This window comes from Pseudoliparis swirei, chromosome 10, assembly GCF_029220125.1.
Source record: "Pseudoliparis swirei isolate HS2019 ecotype Mariana Trench chromosome 10, NWPU_hadal_v1, whole genome shotgun sequence".
NCBI lineage: Eukaryota > Metazoa > Chordata > Actinopteri > Perciformes > Liparidae > Pseudoliparis > Pseudoliparis swirei.
The window spans coordinates 9727785-9744439 of NC_079397.1; the positions used below are offsets into that span (position 1 = coordinate 9727785).

The following is a 16655-nucleotide window of genomic DNA, read 5'->3' on the forward strand; positions in this document are numbered from 1 at the left end:
CTTTCCCCCCCTCCTCAGTCCTGCCCTTCGAATGGCCTTCCTCCTGCTGCTCTTCATCGGCGCTACCTGGATGCTCGGCCTGATGGCGGTCAACAGCGACGTCATGACCTTCCACTACCTGTTCGCCGCCTTCAGCTGTCTGCAGGTAATACAGCGTTTATATTCACGACCCTTTTCCGTTGCCGCTCGCTCGCTCCACTGTTTCTAACGCCGCCTCCTTCGCTTTCTTTTCCAGGGAGTCTTCATCTTCTTCTTCCACGTGATCTTAAACAAGGAGGTGATGAAGAACCTCAAGAACGTCTTCACGGGAAAGAAGAGCGCGCCGGACGAATCCAGCACCACGAGGGCCTCGTTGCTCACAGTGAGCGAACAGCGACACTCATATGGCCCCAAATATAATCGTCTTATATGTAAAGTCACGCTTTTTTAAATGTTCTCCTCCGTCAGCGCTCTCTCAACTGCAACACCACGTACACAGAAGACGGCCAGCTGTACCGCTCGGGCATCGGCGAGTCCACCGTCTCCCTTGACAGCACGCTCAGGTCAGCCAAGAGCCGCAGCAGCTACCTGCCATACACACTCAGGTACCACACGATCACTGACTGCATGGCTGCTTGTGTTGTGTGTCTGTTGGTCCACTCGCTCTCTGGCGTCTCTTCTTTGTTCTCCTCCCTGCATGACTGCTGATGCATCAAATGTCTCACACAGACTAACACATCCCCAGCCGCGATTACATTTATAAAGAGACTCACACACACACACACACACACACACACACAGTTTACAGGTACACACACACACCATGCCCTTATTCGCTGCTCTATCCAAAGCGAGGATCCGTTAAGTTGCTGAGTTTCTCTACATTTTGATGGTACTGCTTTCCTTTCTTTCCGCACATGCATGTTGCCACAGCAGAAGACACATCAACTCTCATTAATTATGCGCAGGAAGCAGCAGCCACACTATTCATACACACGGTCGTGTTGTTCTGTGGTTTATATTTTATGGCAGATTGAGCCGCTGACCTTGTTTATGTCAAGAATGCTCAAATGAGAACAAACTTAAAGGGTACAGAAAAACATCGTGAATATGTTTTAATAATTTAACGTAGCTTGATTGCACCGGAAAAGACACATCCATGGAAATACACTACAAACAGTTTCAACATTATGAACATTATAACCTTCATGAAGATAGGAGTCATTACAGGGCTTAATGAGCCGGGTGCACCCACTTATTAAACTCGAGCCGGTTTAGCTAGGTGTTGTTTTTATAACTTGTTTTTCACTTTTATAAGTTCTAGAGGCTGGTTGAACATACAATCCCAAATATCTTTCATGTTAACCTGGTGTTTTACCGTTTATGCACGACATACAGTTGGCCCACAGCAGACTTGTGTCTAACTGTATGTGATAACATGCGTTTGGAGTGGTATTATAAATGTATTGTTTTTTGGGTTGTTGTTTATTTACTAATTGCAGTTCAAGATGTTAGACACCAGACGCACATCATTCATGTGTGTCTGGTGTTATTACAGCATGATGTCCACTGCTCCGTGCTTTGAGCAATAATGCTGCTATTAGCAAACTGAGATATTGTAGAAACATTGTATTTGTTACGTAGTTAATATATACCACTTTTCAGCTATATACAGTATATTATATATATATATATATATATAGAATTAATATATATATATAATATATTGATATATTCATTTATTTATATATATATATATTCATTTATATATATTTAATTTTCTTTTTTTTCACATGGTGTTTTTGCTTTCTTAATTCAACTGTCTGTGTTTTGAACAATTAGTTTTGAGCAAAGTGTATCGCCATGACATTTTGTGATGTAGCTCCTCCAGGATTTGTCGTCTCAGGCTCATCTCCCCTGCGCGTCTTGTACCGCCGTGTGTTTGCGCGTATAACACACAAAGCTGTCATCTGAGAAACGCGAGCTGACATGAGGGGTCAAGGAGAGCAAAGACGGCAGACTGGGGAAGCGGGATGGCGTGCTGCCTCTGAGAGAGGGAAAGGGGGGAGGATATGGGGAGAAGGAAATGTAATGAGGGGATAGGGAAATACCTTTGGGAAATTAGAGAGATGGGACTATACCTGTTGAAGTGTGAATGTGATACAGACACAGACAGGTCACAGGCTCAACTCGGGATAAACAGTTTCAGGTGGAGAGCGGAGCAGAATCCTATTGCCGCAAGTTAGCAATTTAAAGTATTACCCTCCAATTCATTTTTTATGGTTGCGCTTACTTTCTTTTTTTTAAACATTTTTGTTGATGAAGCTGTCAGTTTGACTTAAACCTGATGCAAGCACGTCTGAACCACACTACAATATGTGTTTCAGTGTTTGTTGACGCCATCAACAGAGGTAAATGTTCTGTGATGAGAGATGTCTGGTGTTTCAGATGTTCACCATTAGCGTCAGACCACGAGTATTCAATTCAATTCAATTCAGTTTATTTGTATAGCCCAATTTCACAAATTACAAATTTGTCTCGGAGTGCTTTACAATCTGTACACATAGACATCCCTGCCCCAAAACCTCACATCGGACCAGGAAAAACTCCCAAATAACCCTTCAGGGGGAAAAAAAGGGAAGAAACCTGGAGGAGAGCAACAGAGGAGGATCCCTCTCCTAGGATGGACAGATGCAATAGATGTAATGTGTACAGAAGGACAGATTTAGAGTTAAAATACATTCAATGAATATGACAGAGTGTATGAATAGTTCATAGTAGGCATATTCCACGATGGAGACCTCCACGATCCATCAGGCAGATGGCGGTGGGGAGGAGGAGGGCGGAGTCTCAACAGGACAGTGGCGTAGTCATGAGCAGGAATTCCACGACCCAGACGATCCATCAGGCAGATAGATCTATGCCGTCTCATAGGGTCCGATGACCCCATGAGACGAAAGTCAAAAGGACTTCCGGGAGAAAGCAGAGTTAGTAACGTGTGATTGAGAGATGAAAATTCATCCTTAAGGAGAGAAAAAGAGGAGATAGGTACTCAGTGCATCCTAAAACGTCCCCCGGCAGCTATAAGCCTATAGCAGCATATCAAGGAGCTGGACCAGGGCAAACCTGATTCAGCCCTAACTATAAGCTCTGTCAAAGAGGAAGGTCTTAAGTCTACTCTTAAACGAGGTGACTGTGTCTGCCTCCCGGACTGAAATTGGAAGCTGGTTCCATAAAAGAGGAGCTTGATAACTAAAGGCTCTGGCTCCCATTCTACTTTTTAAGACTCTAGGAACTACAAGTAGTCCCGCATTTAGTGAGCGTAGCTCTCTAGTGGGGCAATATGGTACGACAAGCTCCTTAAGATATGATGGAGCATCACCAATCAAGGCTTTGTAGGTTAAGAGAAGAATTTTAAAAGTGATTCTTGATTTTACTGGGAGCCAGTGCAGAGCAGCTAGTGCAGGAGTGATGTGATCTCTTTCTTAGTTTTAGTGAGAACACGAGCTGCAGCATTCTGGATCAACTGAGGGACCTAAGAGATTTATTAGAGCAGCCTGCTAATAAGGAGTTACAGTAATCCAGTCTCGGAAGTAACGAACGCTGAACCAATTTTTCTGCATCTTTTGAGACAAGATGTGCCTGATTTTGAAATATTACGTAGATGAAAGAATGCAGTCCTTGAGATTTGCTTTACGTGGGAGTTAAAGGACAAGTCCCGATCAAAGATAACGCCAAGATTCTTTACAGTGGTGTTGGATGCCAGGGCAATGCCGTCTACAGAATCCACATCACCAGATAATTGATCTCTGAGGTGCTCAGGGCCGATTAAAATTACTTCGGTTTTGTCTGAGTTTAACATCAAGAAGTTGCAGGTCATCCATGTTTTTATGTCTTTAAGACATGCTTGAATTTTACAGAGTTGGTTGCTCTCCTCTGGTTTTATCGATAAATATAGTTGAGTGTCATCTGCATAACAATGAAAGTTTATGGAGTGTTTCCTGATAATATTGCCCAGAGGAAGCATGTATAAGGTAAATAAAATTGGTCCAAGCACAGAACCTTGGGCTTGAGTTAACGTCGAGCGACGCTGTATTCCCCCCTCCGCCTTCTCTTTCTCACTCTCCTCTTCTTTTCCACTCACATTTATCCCTCTCTCTATCTCCGACTTCCTTCTCTCCCCATCCCTTCCCTCCTCCTCATCTGACTGTATCTACGTAGAGAGGAGTCTGGCCAGAAGCCCAGCGTCTCCTCAGGGACCGTGAAGGGACACACGGATCTGGACGGAACTCTGTTCCACAGAAACGGCACCAAGGGAGATGGTGGGTCTTTCCTGGATGGATGAATTAAAACCTCTCATTCATTTGCCCGCATGGAAAAAGTGAATACCTCGGTGCATTTTATGCATAGAAGTTAATCTCTGTGCCGTCCTCTTTCGTTCCTCGTCCCCGTCAGACTCGGACTCCGACAGTGAGCTGTCAGTGGACGAACACAGCTCCTCCTACGCCTCCTCTCACTCCTCCGACAGCGAGGACGACGATATCGACGTCAAGCCCAAGTGGAACAACGAGAGGCAGCCCGTTCACAGCACCCCTAAAGGTATAGAGCTGAGCGTAAACCCGAGGTATAATCAGTGCATTTACTCACTCAAGGACACGTTTAAGACACTTACATTACATTCTACTTTATATGTTTGCTTTACACTGGAAAATACTACTACACTACAGCTAGAGTTACTTTTCAGATACATTTTATGTGCAAAATATGCATGAATGAACTTGCAAAACACTGTTAACTTCCTCCTTGAAATGTCTCTTTCTTCCCCTCCCCCACCCCCACTAGTGGATTCAGTATCCAATCACGTGAAGCCTTACTGGCCAGCGGAGGCCACCACAGCCAGTGACAGCGAGGATCCCGGCGGGGCGGAGAGGCTGAGGGTGGAGACCAAGGTGAACGTGGAGCTCCATCCGGAAAATAAGCTCAACCACGTCGGCGACCGAGAGAGGGAGACGTTCCCGGAGAGAGACACGCAACCGGCCGGGAACGCCAGAGACGCGGCGCCGTCGAGCCAGCCCCACGGCAACAGCAACCAGCAACCGGAGCAGAGGAAAGGTGAGAGAAGAGAAGAGAATCCCTTGGAAAAGGGATTTAAACGTAGTTGATTGATTGTATTTCAACTGGAATGATCTGTGTGTCCGTGCCAGGCATCCTAAAGAACAAGATCAGCTACCCCCCTCCGCTGAACGACAAGAACATGAAGAACCGTCTGAGGGAGAAGCTGAGCGACTACAACACCCCCACCATCACCTCGCCGCCCCCCAACAACCACCACCACACCTCCTCCCCGACCCTCCCCTCCGTCAACATCATGAGCCCCTCGTCCCGGCCGCCCTCGCCGGCCTCCAACGACGGAGGTCGGCCGGGCAACCACGACCACAGCTCCCTCGTCAAGCCCCCCGTCGCCCCGCGGCCACAGATGGCCACGGGGCCCGCGGGCCTCTACCGGGAGACCAACGGGGGCGTGGCCATGCACTTGAAGTCGGGGACGGTGAACGGAGGCAACGAGTCCGACTCAGAGTGAGTAGTTCCTACTGAGTAGTGTCGGCATGTGACGACGCCCCTTTTTTCCCCCTCTTTTCTATTATTTTTTCTCCCAGCATCATTCTTTGTGCTCACGAAAACAAATGAATGAATGCTTCCTCAAAAGTGAATCCGTGTCATTTAAATCACGTCTCTGGATTTACACTTTCAAGTGGATTTAAGATCAATTTGATCGGGATTTTTTAAAAACACGTTCGAAACAACCGGACGATTAAACAATATCTGTCGTTTTTAGAATGCATGTTTCCTAATAGTTGAAGGAAAAGTAAGACATTGAGGGAAACACTTGGCTTTCTTAGTTGGACGAGAGGATTAATTCTCACACCAGAGTGGTATTGATCTTCTTATTTAACCAATAATAGCATTTCCTCCAACTATAGCATGAATAATAGTACCATCCTGCTGAGATGCTGCATGATTTTTTTTCATTTTCACATTGCACGTTCTTCCTTTCTCCCGGCACCCTCTCTGCCTCCCCCCTCCCCTTGCATCCCCCCGCCTCTCTTCTTCCCCTCCCTCCCTCCGTTCCTATCCGTTAACAGTGGCAGTAACGAGACTTCGATCTGACCTGTTAGGAAAACTCAGACCAGCCTGCCCTTGTGAGAGGAGGAGTGGAGAACCTGCTGCCCCGAGGAGAGGATCGCAGGAGAGCCGAAAGGACTGGAATAAAAGAATAAAAAAGTTGAAGAGGAACTGCTCCAGATGGGGGGGTGAAAAAGAGGGAAAACGGTGTTCTCCATGACTGATCTGTCCATCCGTCCCTCCGCTCATGGTCCCTCTCTCTCTAGAGAGCAGTATTAATTGCAGACTTTAAGACTGCCCCTGAGACAAGCAAATAAGCAGAGGTAATAAGAAGATGTAAGAAATTAAAAAAGGGAACGCTTGATTGTACCAAGAGAGGACGCAATGGAGCCACGTGTGCCAAAAACCACTGGTGTTCCTCCTTAAATCGCCCTCTCAATGGGTCGAGTTAGGAAAGCTGGAGAAGCCGGATGAACAAACGCTGTGCATGAACTCGGACTCAAATACATGCTGGTATATTTGTAGTCCAAATGGATTTCAAGGACTACAAGTCCCTTGAAGCATCAGCCTGTTGGACACATCAGACTCTGATACCGGACGGCACAATCACACACACACACACCAAGTGCTTTTTTCTTCTTTTTTTTACTCAACGAAAGGCTTCGCCAGCTTCTCAATGCAGTGCATTTAGAGTGTAATTAACATGTAGATATTGCTTAAGGTGAAGAAGAAACGATCTATTTTGTATTTCAGCTGTTTAGTTTTTTAAACTCAGAATCGTCCGCCTGTGAAAATCACTTGATACGCTGGCTCCTCCTACTGAGAACAATCTGGAATTGAGGCCTCACTCAAACAAACACACACTGAATTGGCCTGTAGTGGGCTCTCCAGAGATTCACTGTATAGTCTGCGATACAGACACACACACACACACACAAACACACACACATATATATATAATGGCTGCAATCATGGCCAAGACATGCACACACAGAACCGTGAACACTAAAGATGTGGAATGGAGAGGCATCGCCCCCCCCGCCCTCCTGTTGAAACTCTGTTTTTCAGTCCGAGCACTATGAACCTGAAGCCTTCGTTTCCAGTGTCCGTCCCGCCTGTTTGTCCGATGCAACACACTCGTGGTTACCAAAGTCATGAACTACAGTAAATGTGCACATTGGGGTCGGAGGTCAGTTTCACTTTGAACTCGACTTTTATTCCCAGAAACAGACGAAAATACTTTTGTTGTTCTTTGGTGGCATAACAAAGAGCGTTGCTTTCCAGGCACTCAGTAATGTAGTGAAAACAACGTCCGTCTTCTCTGCTGCACTTCTGGATCTGAGTTCAGAGTAAAATGAAGCCGACTGGATGCATTCAGCAGTGACTTAAAGTGTTGTGTTAACACTCACTAAATGCCTTTGAACCACTCGTACAGCCCTATGTTGCTTTCTTGCCCTCCTGTGATCAATGCTGTTGAAATGATGATGTTGTTGTTGTCGTTTTTTATCGATCCCAGACACTGGAAATGTTTTGTAACATAATGTATATTTATTTTTTATGGTTTTTTCGAGACACTGGAAAGAAAAAATTATTGCGACTGTAAAATTAAAGACCTGATGATTTTTTTCTCCGTCTTGTGCAGCCTGTTACATGCCTGTTGCTCGTGGAAACGCCGGAAATTAAGGGAGGCGTCGCGGAATTATTTCACAATATTTGTATTTTATGTCTTTTAAAATGCTTGATATCACATTGTGTCTGCGTTTGAACAAACATCACAGATTATTCTTCGTGAAGAGAGTCTGGTCGGATGCGTGAGATGCACAAATCTCAAACTTATCCAACCAAACACACACATTGGACCATGTATTGGACAGTTGAAAAAAAGGTGATGCCAGCATGAAATGCTTTAATGCTTCATGTGATAAAGTAGTTATGTTTTCATATCAGGTAAGAGTAATACTGTGGGTGAGAGACAAGGATGGAGGACAGATGAGGTTTGAAATGCAGCAGGGATGACTTCAAACAGAGGTGCAGCGTGCTGTGCATGCGGTATGCAGATGTTGTCCTGAGGTAATGTCTGGGGAGAGCAGCTGATCAGTTCACAGAGGGTGTGTGAGAGGAAGTAAGGTTAGAGGCTGACTGCTCTGCTGCCGAGTTCAACCTTAAACATAAGGTTGTGTGTGTGTCTATCAAAGTGGTTGGAGGTCTGAGGGACAGGGTTAATCCTCATAGAACAATGGTGGCAGCTGTTCTTAACGAATCCTTTCACTTTAATACAAATCTTTGCCGGGCAAACACATTTACACACAGGAAGCATCCCATCACACACACACACACACTTTTTTGTTACTTTACCCCATAGGGAGACTCCAGGAAGTGGAGTAGATATAATGTTTTGATCAGTGAGCTTTAGGGTCCAGGCGGGCGGATTCTGTAACATTTGGACAGATCTACTGTAGCTGCCCCCCCCCCGCCCCATTCCCAGTCTCTGCTGACTCTGGTTTCATGAAAACAAACACTTTTCCTTAAATGTAAAAAAAAAAATTGCCACTGAAGATACTTGATAATTGACGGTTCGCTGAGCCTCCCATCTGCATTATTGACATTTTTTCCACAGCCCACTTTAAAACCAGGCTCTTTGCTCTTGCATTCCAAGGTAAGCCGCCCATACGCAGCCCTTCACTTTCATGTTTGTTTTTAGGAATGTTGTCGTCAGCCACATTCAGTGGAGATGCACTTAGCATCAGATGATCAAAGAGCTGGGGAAAGGTTAAAAACAGGACCGTGAATGCACCTTCTGCTTTAACTGGAGGAGATGTAAAGGAGTTACGTCACTGCGGGCCGTAACATCTCCCTCTTCTCTTCATGTCTTATGGGATAGTTGAGGAACCAGTACACACACACTGGACATCCTGCTGCCTGCCACTGGGTATTGCCAAGTAAATCATTGTGAGCATGCGCAGAGAAAGGTAAGATGAGATGATCAGGTTTCACAGGTTAGTTGTCAAGGCAACTCAAGCCAGTCCTCTCCTCAGGTGACACAAGGTACAAATATGAAATAAGACATCAGAATATGGCTGGTGGTGGGGTTATTTTCAATGTTTGCAGTAGCTTTACATTCTGTTTGAGTACCATATCTTCTCTATTACATGACATTAGCTTGCAGTGATAAGTCTGTCATAGTTAGATCTATATCGCTTTGACAGGTGGTCTGCGTTTCACTTTGTTGTTGTGTATTTTATTCAGTCAATGATTGAAATACAATACAATATTATTCGATATAATATACAAAACAGAAAGACTGAAAAGGTATAGGTAGAATAACAAAATTCGTATATATTCCTATTCTAAATTTTTATAATCAAATAAGTCAGAAAATTAATATAAAATAAAGAAAGATAATAAAAATAAATAAATATATATATATTCACATACATCCTACATATACATACGTTTCAATCACACTTAAAACCCTCAAAAATTGTTTTATAAATAATCCTTTTATAACCGCTTCGAGTTGAAACTTGAGTCGTGGAGTAGGCAAAGCAAAAGGTCTCCTAGGTCTATCGGAGTGATGCTCTGTCTGACCTCCTCTTTATCTCTGCTCCATCTCAGCCAGGCCGACTAAATAATTCAGGCTCATGAGAGCCACAGTTGGCCTCCGAAAGAAAAACACGGTGCTGAACAGGAGAAAAGAGGATGACCGATCCAATTGCGCCATCTACTGGAGAATAATGTAAAATGTCACACGTGGAGCTACAGCAGAGTGCAACGGGGTTTTATGGCATCTCTGTATTTGAGAAAGGATTAGAGGATGAGGGCAATCTCTTAAAGTGGGACTGTGCAACTTTTCATAAGAAAGAAGACCACAATCTTTCTTTAATAGAGAAGTTGTCGAGTTTATCATCAATAAAATGTATATCGTATTAAATACGAATCACTAGTTAAACAAATACAAATATGTGGGGAGAACATTTTAGTTTAGTTTAGAGTCAGAAAAACCAATCAGCTTCCCATCTTCATCAGTGTGGTCTTTTGTCATGGAAACACGTATATAAATGTCATAGATATGTTTTCTATGATTACAATTAGGCAATATTAGCTTTGGCTTAGGATATCACATTTCAGCCTATAGTGCAGTGTTAGGAGAGATATTTGAGGTGAACATTACAGCTGAGAGAAGAAGCAGCACTGACAGTGTCAAATTACAGAATAGTTTCAATGGAAGGTCCTCAGAAATACAGCGAATCCAACAGTGTCTCAAGCGATAGCAATGCAAAGTACAATTCAAACAGCCCCGTGAAATAACATGCAACGCATTGCACAAGACAAGACAGACATGTCTCTCCTTCCATTTCTTTTCCAACACTCTCGAGTGAGCTATCTTTAACTCAGTGTCCTCCTTTCTCCACCATAACGATCTTCTTGACCCTCACCGGTCTGGTTTCAAGGCCGGTACACTCAACAGAAACGGCCCTCCTAGCTGTCTGAGCAACTTCACACTGCCAGAGCAGCCTCTCTCTCCTCTGTCCTTATCCTTCACACTGCCAGAGCAGCCTCTCTCTCCTCTGTCCTTATCCTTCACACTGCCAGAGCAGCCTCGAAATACTCTGTCCTTATCCTATTACTGTGTCACTGAAAATCACAAAAATGTAATATTTGTTTAACTGAAATATGTGCTACATCCAGCGTCTTTCCCTGCAGGTGGCTCATCATGCTATGCAGAGCCCCGCCTTCGTTAAACTGTCAATGGATAAATAAATAAAAAGAAAAGTCACAGAGAAAAATAGAGTTTAATTCTGCGTGGACGTTTTCATTTGCCTTCACAGCCAACATGCAGAGGCCTATTTTAGGGGGGCTTCTGCCTGTATGATTTATACATGACAGGAATTATCCAACATGTAATGTTGAAGACTCTTCCAGAACGAGCACAGAGCTGCTGAACAGTATCAAGCTGCAGACGAGCGAAGAAGAGCGAAGAAGAGCGATGAAGAGCGATGTCTCACCTGCTGCAGCAAACTGAGCAAACAAATCTACTTTCACAAAGTCTCCAAACTCAACTCCTGCTGCTGGTTCTGTGGCGGCTCTTGAGATATTAAGGAGTCCGTTAGTGAACACGTGTCCGTCCTCGGCAGCGGTTCATAACTCCTCCGTCCTCGGTGCTCTCGTCTCAGTATTTTTTTTTTTACTCTTCATTAGAGTTTTATTTAGTTATAACCGGTAAATTATCAATACAATATCAACAATTATCTTTATTCTGGTTCTATGTCATAAATACAACAAACTAGAGTTTTTTAATGTATATTATGACTATATATATATAAAACTTTACAAGATGTGATATCAAATAGCTTTTGCGGCTCCGGACACATTTTATTTGGTGGAAATAGGGCCAAATGGCTCTTTGGATATGAAAGGTAGCCGACTCCTATTCTAGACCTTACCGCTGCATTTGACACACTGAACCACCAGATTCCTATTTCCACCCTCCAGGACCTGGATATCTCCGGCTCTGCGCTCTCCTTCTTCTCTTTCTACTTCAACGAACTCACTTACCGCAGAACTTGGAGAGGATCTGTGTCTGAACCTTGTCCTCTCACTACTGGGGTCCCTCAAGGCTCTGCCCTGGGTCCCCTCCTCTTCTCTCTGTACACTAATTCTCTCAGCTCTGTCATTCACTCGCATGGCTTTTCCTGCCATGGCTATGCTGATGACACCCAACTGATCCTCTCGTTTCCCCAATCGGAAACACAGGTAGCAGCACGAATCTCTGCCTCTCTGACTGACATCTCTCAGTAGATGTCAGCACCTGAAAATTAACCTTGACAAGACTGAACAACTTTTCCTTCCAGGATAAGGCTCTCTCACCCACAACCTGATGCATGCCTTCAACAACTCTGTGTTAGCCCTGACTCCGACACTCGACAGTCAACTCTCCTTGACTGTCAACATAACTGCGACGACACGTTCCTGTAGGTGCATGCTGCACAACATCAGGAGAATACGTCCTCGTCTTACTCAGAAGGCGGAACAGGCTCTGGTCCAGGCTCTGGTCATCTCACGCCTAGACGTCTGTAACTCCCTCCTGGCAGGTCTACCTGCTAGTGCCATCCGACCTCTGCAGCTCATCCAGAATGCAGCAGTCCGACTGGTCTTTGACCTCTCTGAATTCACCCACACTACTACTACTTCAAAACATTAGTGCTTGCGTACCGGGCTGCGAACAGACCGGGTCCAGTCTCCATCCAGGACATGGTCAAGCCTCACACCCCAGCCCGTTCACGCCGCTTGGTGTCTACCAATCGGCTTGTAGCACCGCTTAAACACTCAACAAAGTCACGACTGTTTGCTGTTCTGGCTCCTCATTGGTGAAACGAGCTCCCCACTGACACCAGGACAGCTAAAAACACATATTTTCCATCTATGCGTTGAATAAATAAAGTAGCACTTTAGTAGTCCTTAGATGGCACTTACTTATAGCACTTTGTAGATTGGCTTTCTTAAGGAAATTGTACCTTCTTGATTCTTGTTGTTCTGAGTTTGTACCCATGGTCGATGCACTTATTGTAAGTCTCTTTGGATAAAAGCGTCAGCTAAATGAAGTTTAATCAACAAAAAAAGTATGAATATACATTGAATATGTCTGTTCTGATAGCAGCAAAAATGTTAACACGTTAGTATTTAATCAAGCATTTTATCCAAATGTGTTTTTCATCAGCAGCCTGGTCATCCATCCTCCCAACGGTTCTATAATTGACTCAGGGATGCTCTGCCAGTTGTATAAGATGCGTGTGGTTGTGCAACACTCTAAAAGATACTAATTTGGGATTAAGAGGTTTATTACAGGGTTATAAATGAGCGCGGAGGGAGGATTTGGGAAATCTTAACAGTACTTTTACTAGAAGACATCGGAAGAGGATCACAAACCAGAAATCCATTGTGTGTGTGTGTGTGTGTGCGTGTGTTTGTGTGAAAGTGTGTGTGTCCAGCCTGACGAAGGGGAATCCCATCCATCAGCCTTAGTCCCCTTCTTAGCTGCACGGTCTCTGATCACTATGCAAACCCTGAGGTGTATCCCATTCAAGCTTATAGTATTTACAGATACAATGAAACAGGCTATGCTGCTTAAATAACCTGCAAGAGACACAACAAGTATCCTTTCTACATACTGAGCAGAGCTAAGAGGACATGTTCACTGCAGGAAAACCCTTTTCCCATAACAGTAATCTCGAGGTCCGTTGATATGAGTCTACAGTCGGCCTTTTTCTCAGACGACATTTTGGTGTAAATAATAATAATCTAATTAATGACGACTGGATTCCAATTAGCGACCCAGCAATGGTCCTGCTCGCTGGGTCGCCCACTCTCACTGTGGAACACTTGCAATAGAACAGAGCCATCTTTGGCGCTACAAGTAAAGCCTTTGCTTTTGATACTGAGTCAAATGGCCTCCTGAAAGTCATATACAACATATAAAGTGATGCTTATCAGTCCTTCAGATAGCATTCTGCAAGTAATGTGTAGGAACAAAGAAAGTGCCTGTATCACTGCTGAAGTCACACTCTTCCCGGTATCCTTGCTTCATTTCATATCATCTAAAGGCCTCATGTCAGCTGGTATCGCCTCAAACCCCCCCACACCCCTACCCCCCACCAGGAGAAGCAGTTACGCTTGAATAGATGGGTGGATGTTCTCTAAAGGTCTGCAGAACGTCCTCATGAACTGGACATGGAAAAGTCCCGTCTCTCAGTGCCTCATTTGGTTAAACAAATGCGAAAGGCGCGAGAAACGTGCACTCTCTCTCTCTCTCTTCAGTCTTCAGCAGCAAAAGCCACACAAACACGGGCGTCTTGTCAACAAAAGCTGCACCCGGGACGGTAGGACACAGCTTTGACTTCTCATGGCTGTTTTAAATGCCGACAACACTGGAAAATCCGATCCTCTTTGCGTGCCAACGTGTTGAACTCTTGTGTGCAGGCTGCTCGCAGTGTGTTTGTGGTGGTGAGGAGGAGGAGGAGGAGGAGGCATCACGGCAGCCAAAGGACAAACATGGCAAAGCTCTAGCGAGGACAAGACTACACGGATCCTCACTGGCCTCATTGGTAGTCTGACTGCAGACATAGAACGTACTTGTGATTACTTCCGTGTAATCTATGGTCTCACCTCAGGGGTCAGGGGTCAGTTGACTCCTGTTTCTTCTTCTCTCGCTTTATTCCCATTCCACTCCTCTTCTTCTTTGTCCATTTGAGCCCAAATTTATTCACAATGTCAGAGGAACGTCAGGAGGATTGTCAGAGGTTATCTCGAGGCCGTATCGCCTCTCGGAAACACCATTTCTGATTTAGAGGGACAACGGGGACTTCAGCTGCTGTTACCTGCAGAAGACAAGGAGGAGCTCACAGACACACACAGCAAACATGCCAAGGTTAGCATTTCTAAAGCTGTCATGTTATTATGTTTCAGAATTGTATTCTTGGGATGTGTGAAATGCTTTATTTGCAGGAATAATGGTCAAAGCTCAAGTGTCTATTCCTCTATTCAGCCTACTTGAACCCATTTCAGACATCGACCTTTGAGAAATTCACCTTTTAAAAGTATTATACTTGTACTTATATGTGCTATTCATGGATGAGTTGGTTTGGGTCATAGGTCAAGAGGTAGTAAGTAATGATTATTCTTATCTTGTGAGACAGAAATAATCTGGAACAAATCGGAACAAACTGCTTTTCAAACAGACCCGTTAGATCCAGGGCTGGAACTACTTTTGAGGATAATAAAGTCATCCCTCAGTATATTTTGTGGTCATGTTTAGGGTTTTGCAACATTAGGCCGTGTCACAAACAATTTCCCCAACATAATTTGATTCCTGGAGGAGTAGATAATGCAAACCATATAACGGCCGTGCCCAAATAGTTTATGGAAAAATAGTCAAACTTATTTTTCTCATCTGCAATCTACTTTTTAATTCCCATGGCGGTTTCCTAAAAACAAAAGGTATTTAATTTGTTCGGATTTTCTTCTACTGCTCCATTTGAAATAAACCAGAACAGCAGAAAATCGAACATCCATCTATGAATAATCCTAATCATTTATTTCACTTATAAAAAAAATATGATGTGAAGTGACACATATTGGCAATAAAAAACTCTATAACTCAAAACACCATGCCCCACATTTAAAGTCGGAAGTGTACAGCTATATAACGTGAGTCGTGTTGGGAGTTTCTTTACAGCTTCATGTCATTCTAACCAGGATTGTTTACCCACGTGTTTCATAATTCATCCCTCCGTGATAGTGGCCGCCATCGGGCGGCGGTGACGCGGCGCGCGTGTCTCCCGCTTACGGCCCCTTTAAGAAAGCCGCGCGGCTCTCTGACGCGACGTCTCTCGGCCCTGCTCCCCTGCCCGTTTTTCTGCGAAATCAACAAGAGACGAAGGCAAGCTAGTATCCGCAAGCTCCGAGCCAACGGTGCTGGCTTTATCTCTCCACACAGTAGGAGGGGCGGAGGGGGACGCAACTGGTATTTCTGTTTAGTTTTTTTTCTCCTCTTCGCCTCAGTGTTCGCCTGTCTAACCGCTCGACGCGCAGCAGGAGACGACATTGAGTCGGTGCACAGAAACAAGCGGATATTGTCGGCATGGATGGATCAAGTGAGCAGATTTCGCCGTCACACTGGCGCTAATTTAGAGGTCCTGAGCAGCAGGTGTACTGAAGGATAAAGCAGACTCACGGCAATCTCAGTGTTCATGAAACTTTGCTACGATTTACGTGCTGGGTAAGAATACGTGTTTTTATTATTATTTTTATATTATTCGCCCCCCACCCTCCCTCTCCATCTTTATAACGTTCGTCAAAAGGCTATTAATAGAAACATAATGTTTGACGTCCGCCGCCTGTCTTTCATGTTTCGTCGGGTGTCAGCCGACATGCGGTTTTTATTTGCTTCTCGTGTTGTCAATGTTACAGATATGAGAACATGTCCGGCCGTGCGAGGGGTTTATTTGAAAGAGTTAACTCGAGGCCTAGGCTGACTTCAAACTCCAGCGTTTCATTGAGTCGCTACTATGTAGCGGCTGAATTCAACAGTGTGGTTTGGCCTCGCGCACCTCAAAGTCAACGCTCCGTCGCTGCTTTTACAGACTAGCGACTCTATTTTATTATATTTGTTAATGCATTTTTGGTAGCCGTTTTTGACGGTACTGTCATTCATTGTCGTACTTTATGAAAATGAAATAAACCGAGTTGGAACTCGTCCAAAAAACGTAAATTACATCGAAGTACAAAGTTCACGTGACTTGATGCACCTGAACGTGCACAGTTATTTGACGAGTGCTGGCGTGTTGTGTTCAATGACTGCAGGAAGCTGACAACTGAAGTGTTATGTCGACTGTCAAAAAGTGCTGTCAAACCAAAATGATGTCACTATTTTTTGTTTATATATATAATTTGTATTTAACATTATTGTATGTCATATATTTATTTATTTATATATATATATATATACACACACACTCTGGTTAGTCTGATAACCACTATCAGTGGTTAGTTTGGGG

General features: G+C 44.3%; 2 protein-coding genes across 11 annotated transcripts in view; both read left to right on the forward strand.

Moving 5' to 3' along the window:
• Positions 1 to 7730, forward strand: part of celsr1a (cadherin EGF LAG seven-pass G-type receptor 1a) — an 89925-nt gene extending 82195 nt beyond the window's left edge. For 3 of the 6 annotated variants that reach the window (XM_056424704.1, XM_056424706.1, XM_056424708.1), the window contains 8 exons: positions 19 to 145; positions 236 to 361; positions 448 to 584; positions 4201 to 4301; positions 4435 to 4578; positions 4822 to 5091; positions 5184 to 5556; positions 6156 to 7730. In XM_056424704.1, the coding sequence (XP_056280679.1) occupies positions 19 to 145; positions 236 to 361; positions 448 to 584; positions 4201 to 4301; positions 4435 to 4578; positions 4822 to 5091; positions 5184 to 5556; positions 6156 to 6183 (1306 nt within the window). In that variant the 3' untranslated portion in view covers positions 6184 to 7730. Of the gene's footprint in view, positions 1 to 18; positions 146 to 235; positions 362 to 447; positions 585 to 4200; positions 4302 to 4434; positions 4579 to 4821; positions 5092 to 5183; positions 5557 to 6122 lie in introns of all 6 variants that reach the window. The other 3 variants (XM_056424705.1, XM_056424709.1, XM_056424707.1) reach the window with 2 other exon arrangements.
• Positions 7731 to 15436: 7706 nt separating this feature from the next.
• Positions 15437 to 16655, forward strand: part of gramd4a (GRAM domain containing 4a) — a 43275-nt gene continuing 42056 nt past the window's right edge. For 2 of the 5 annotated variants that reach the window (XM_056424683.1, XM_056424685.1), the window contains exon 1: positions 15437 to 15877. In XM_056424683.1, the coding sequence (XP_056280658.1) occupies positions 15849 to 15877 (29 nt within the window). In that variant the 5' untranslated portion in view covers positions 15437 to 15848. The remainder of the gene's footprint in view (positions 15878 to 16655) is intronic. The other 3 variants (XM_056424686.1, XM_056424687.1, XM_056424688.1) reach the window with 2 other exon arrangements.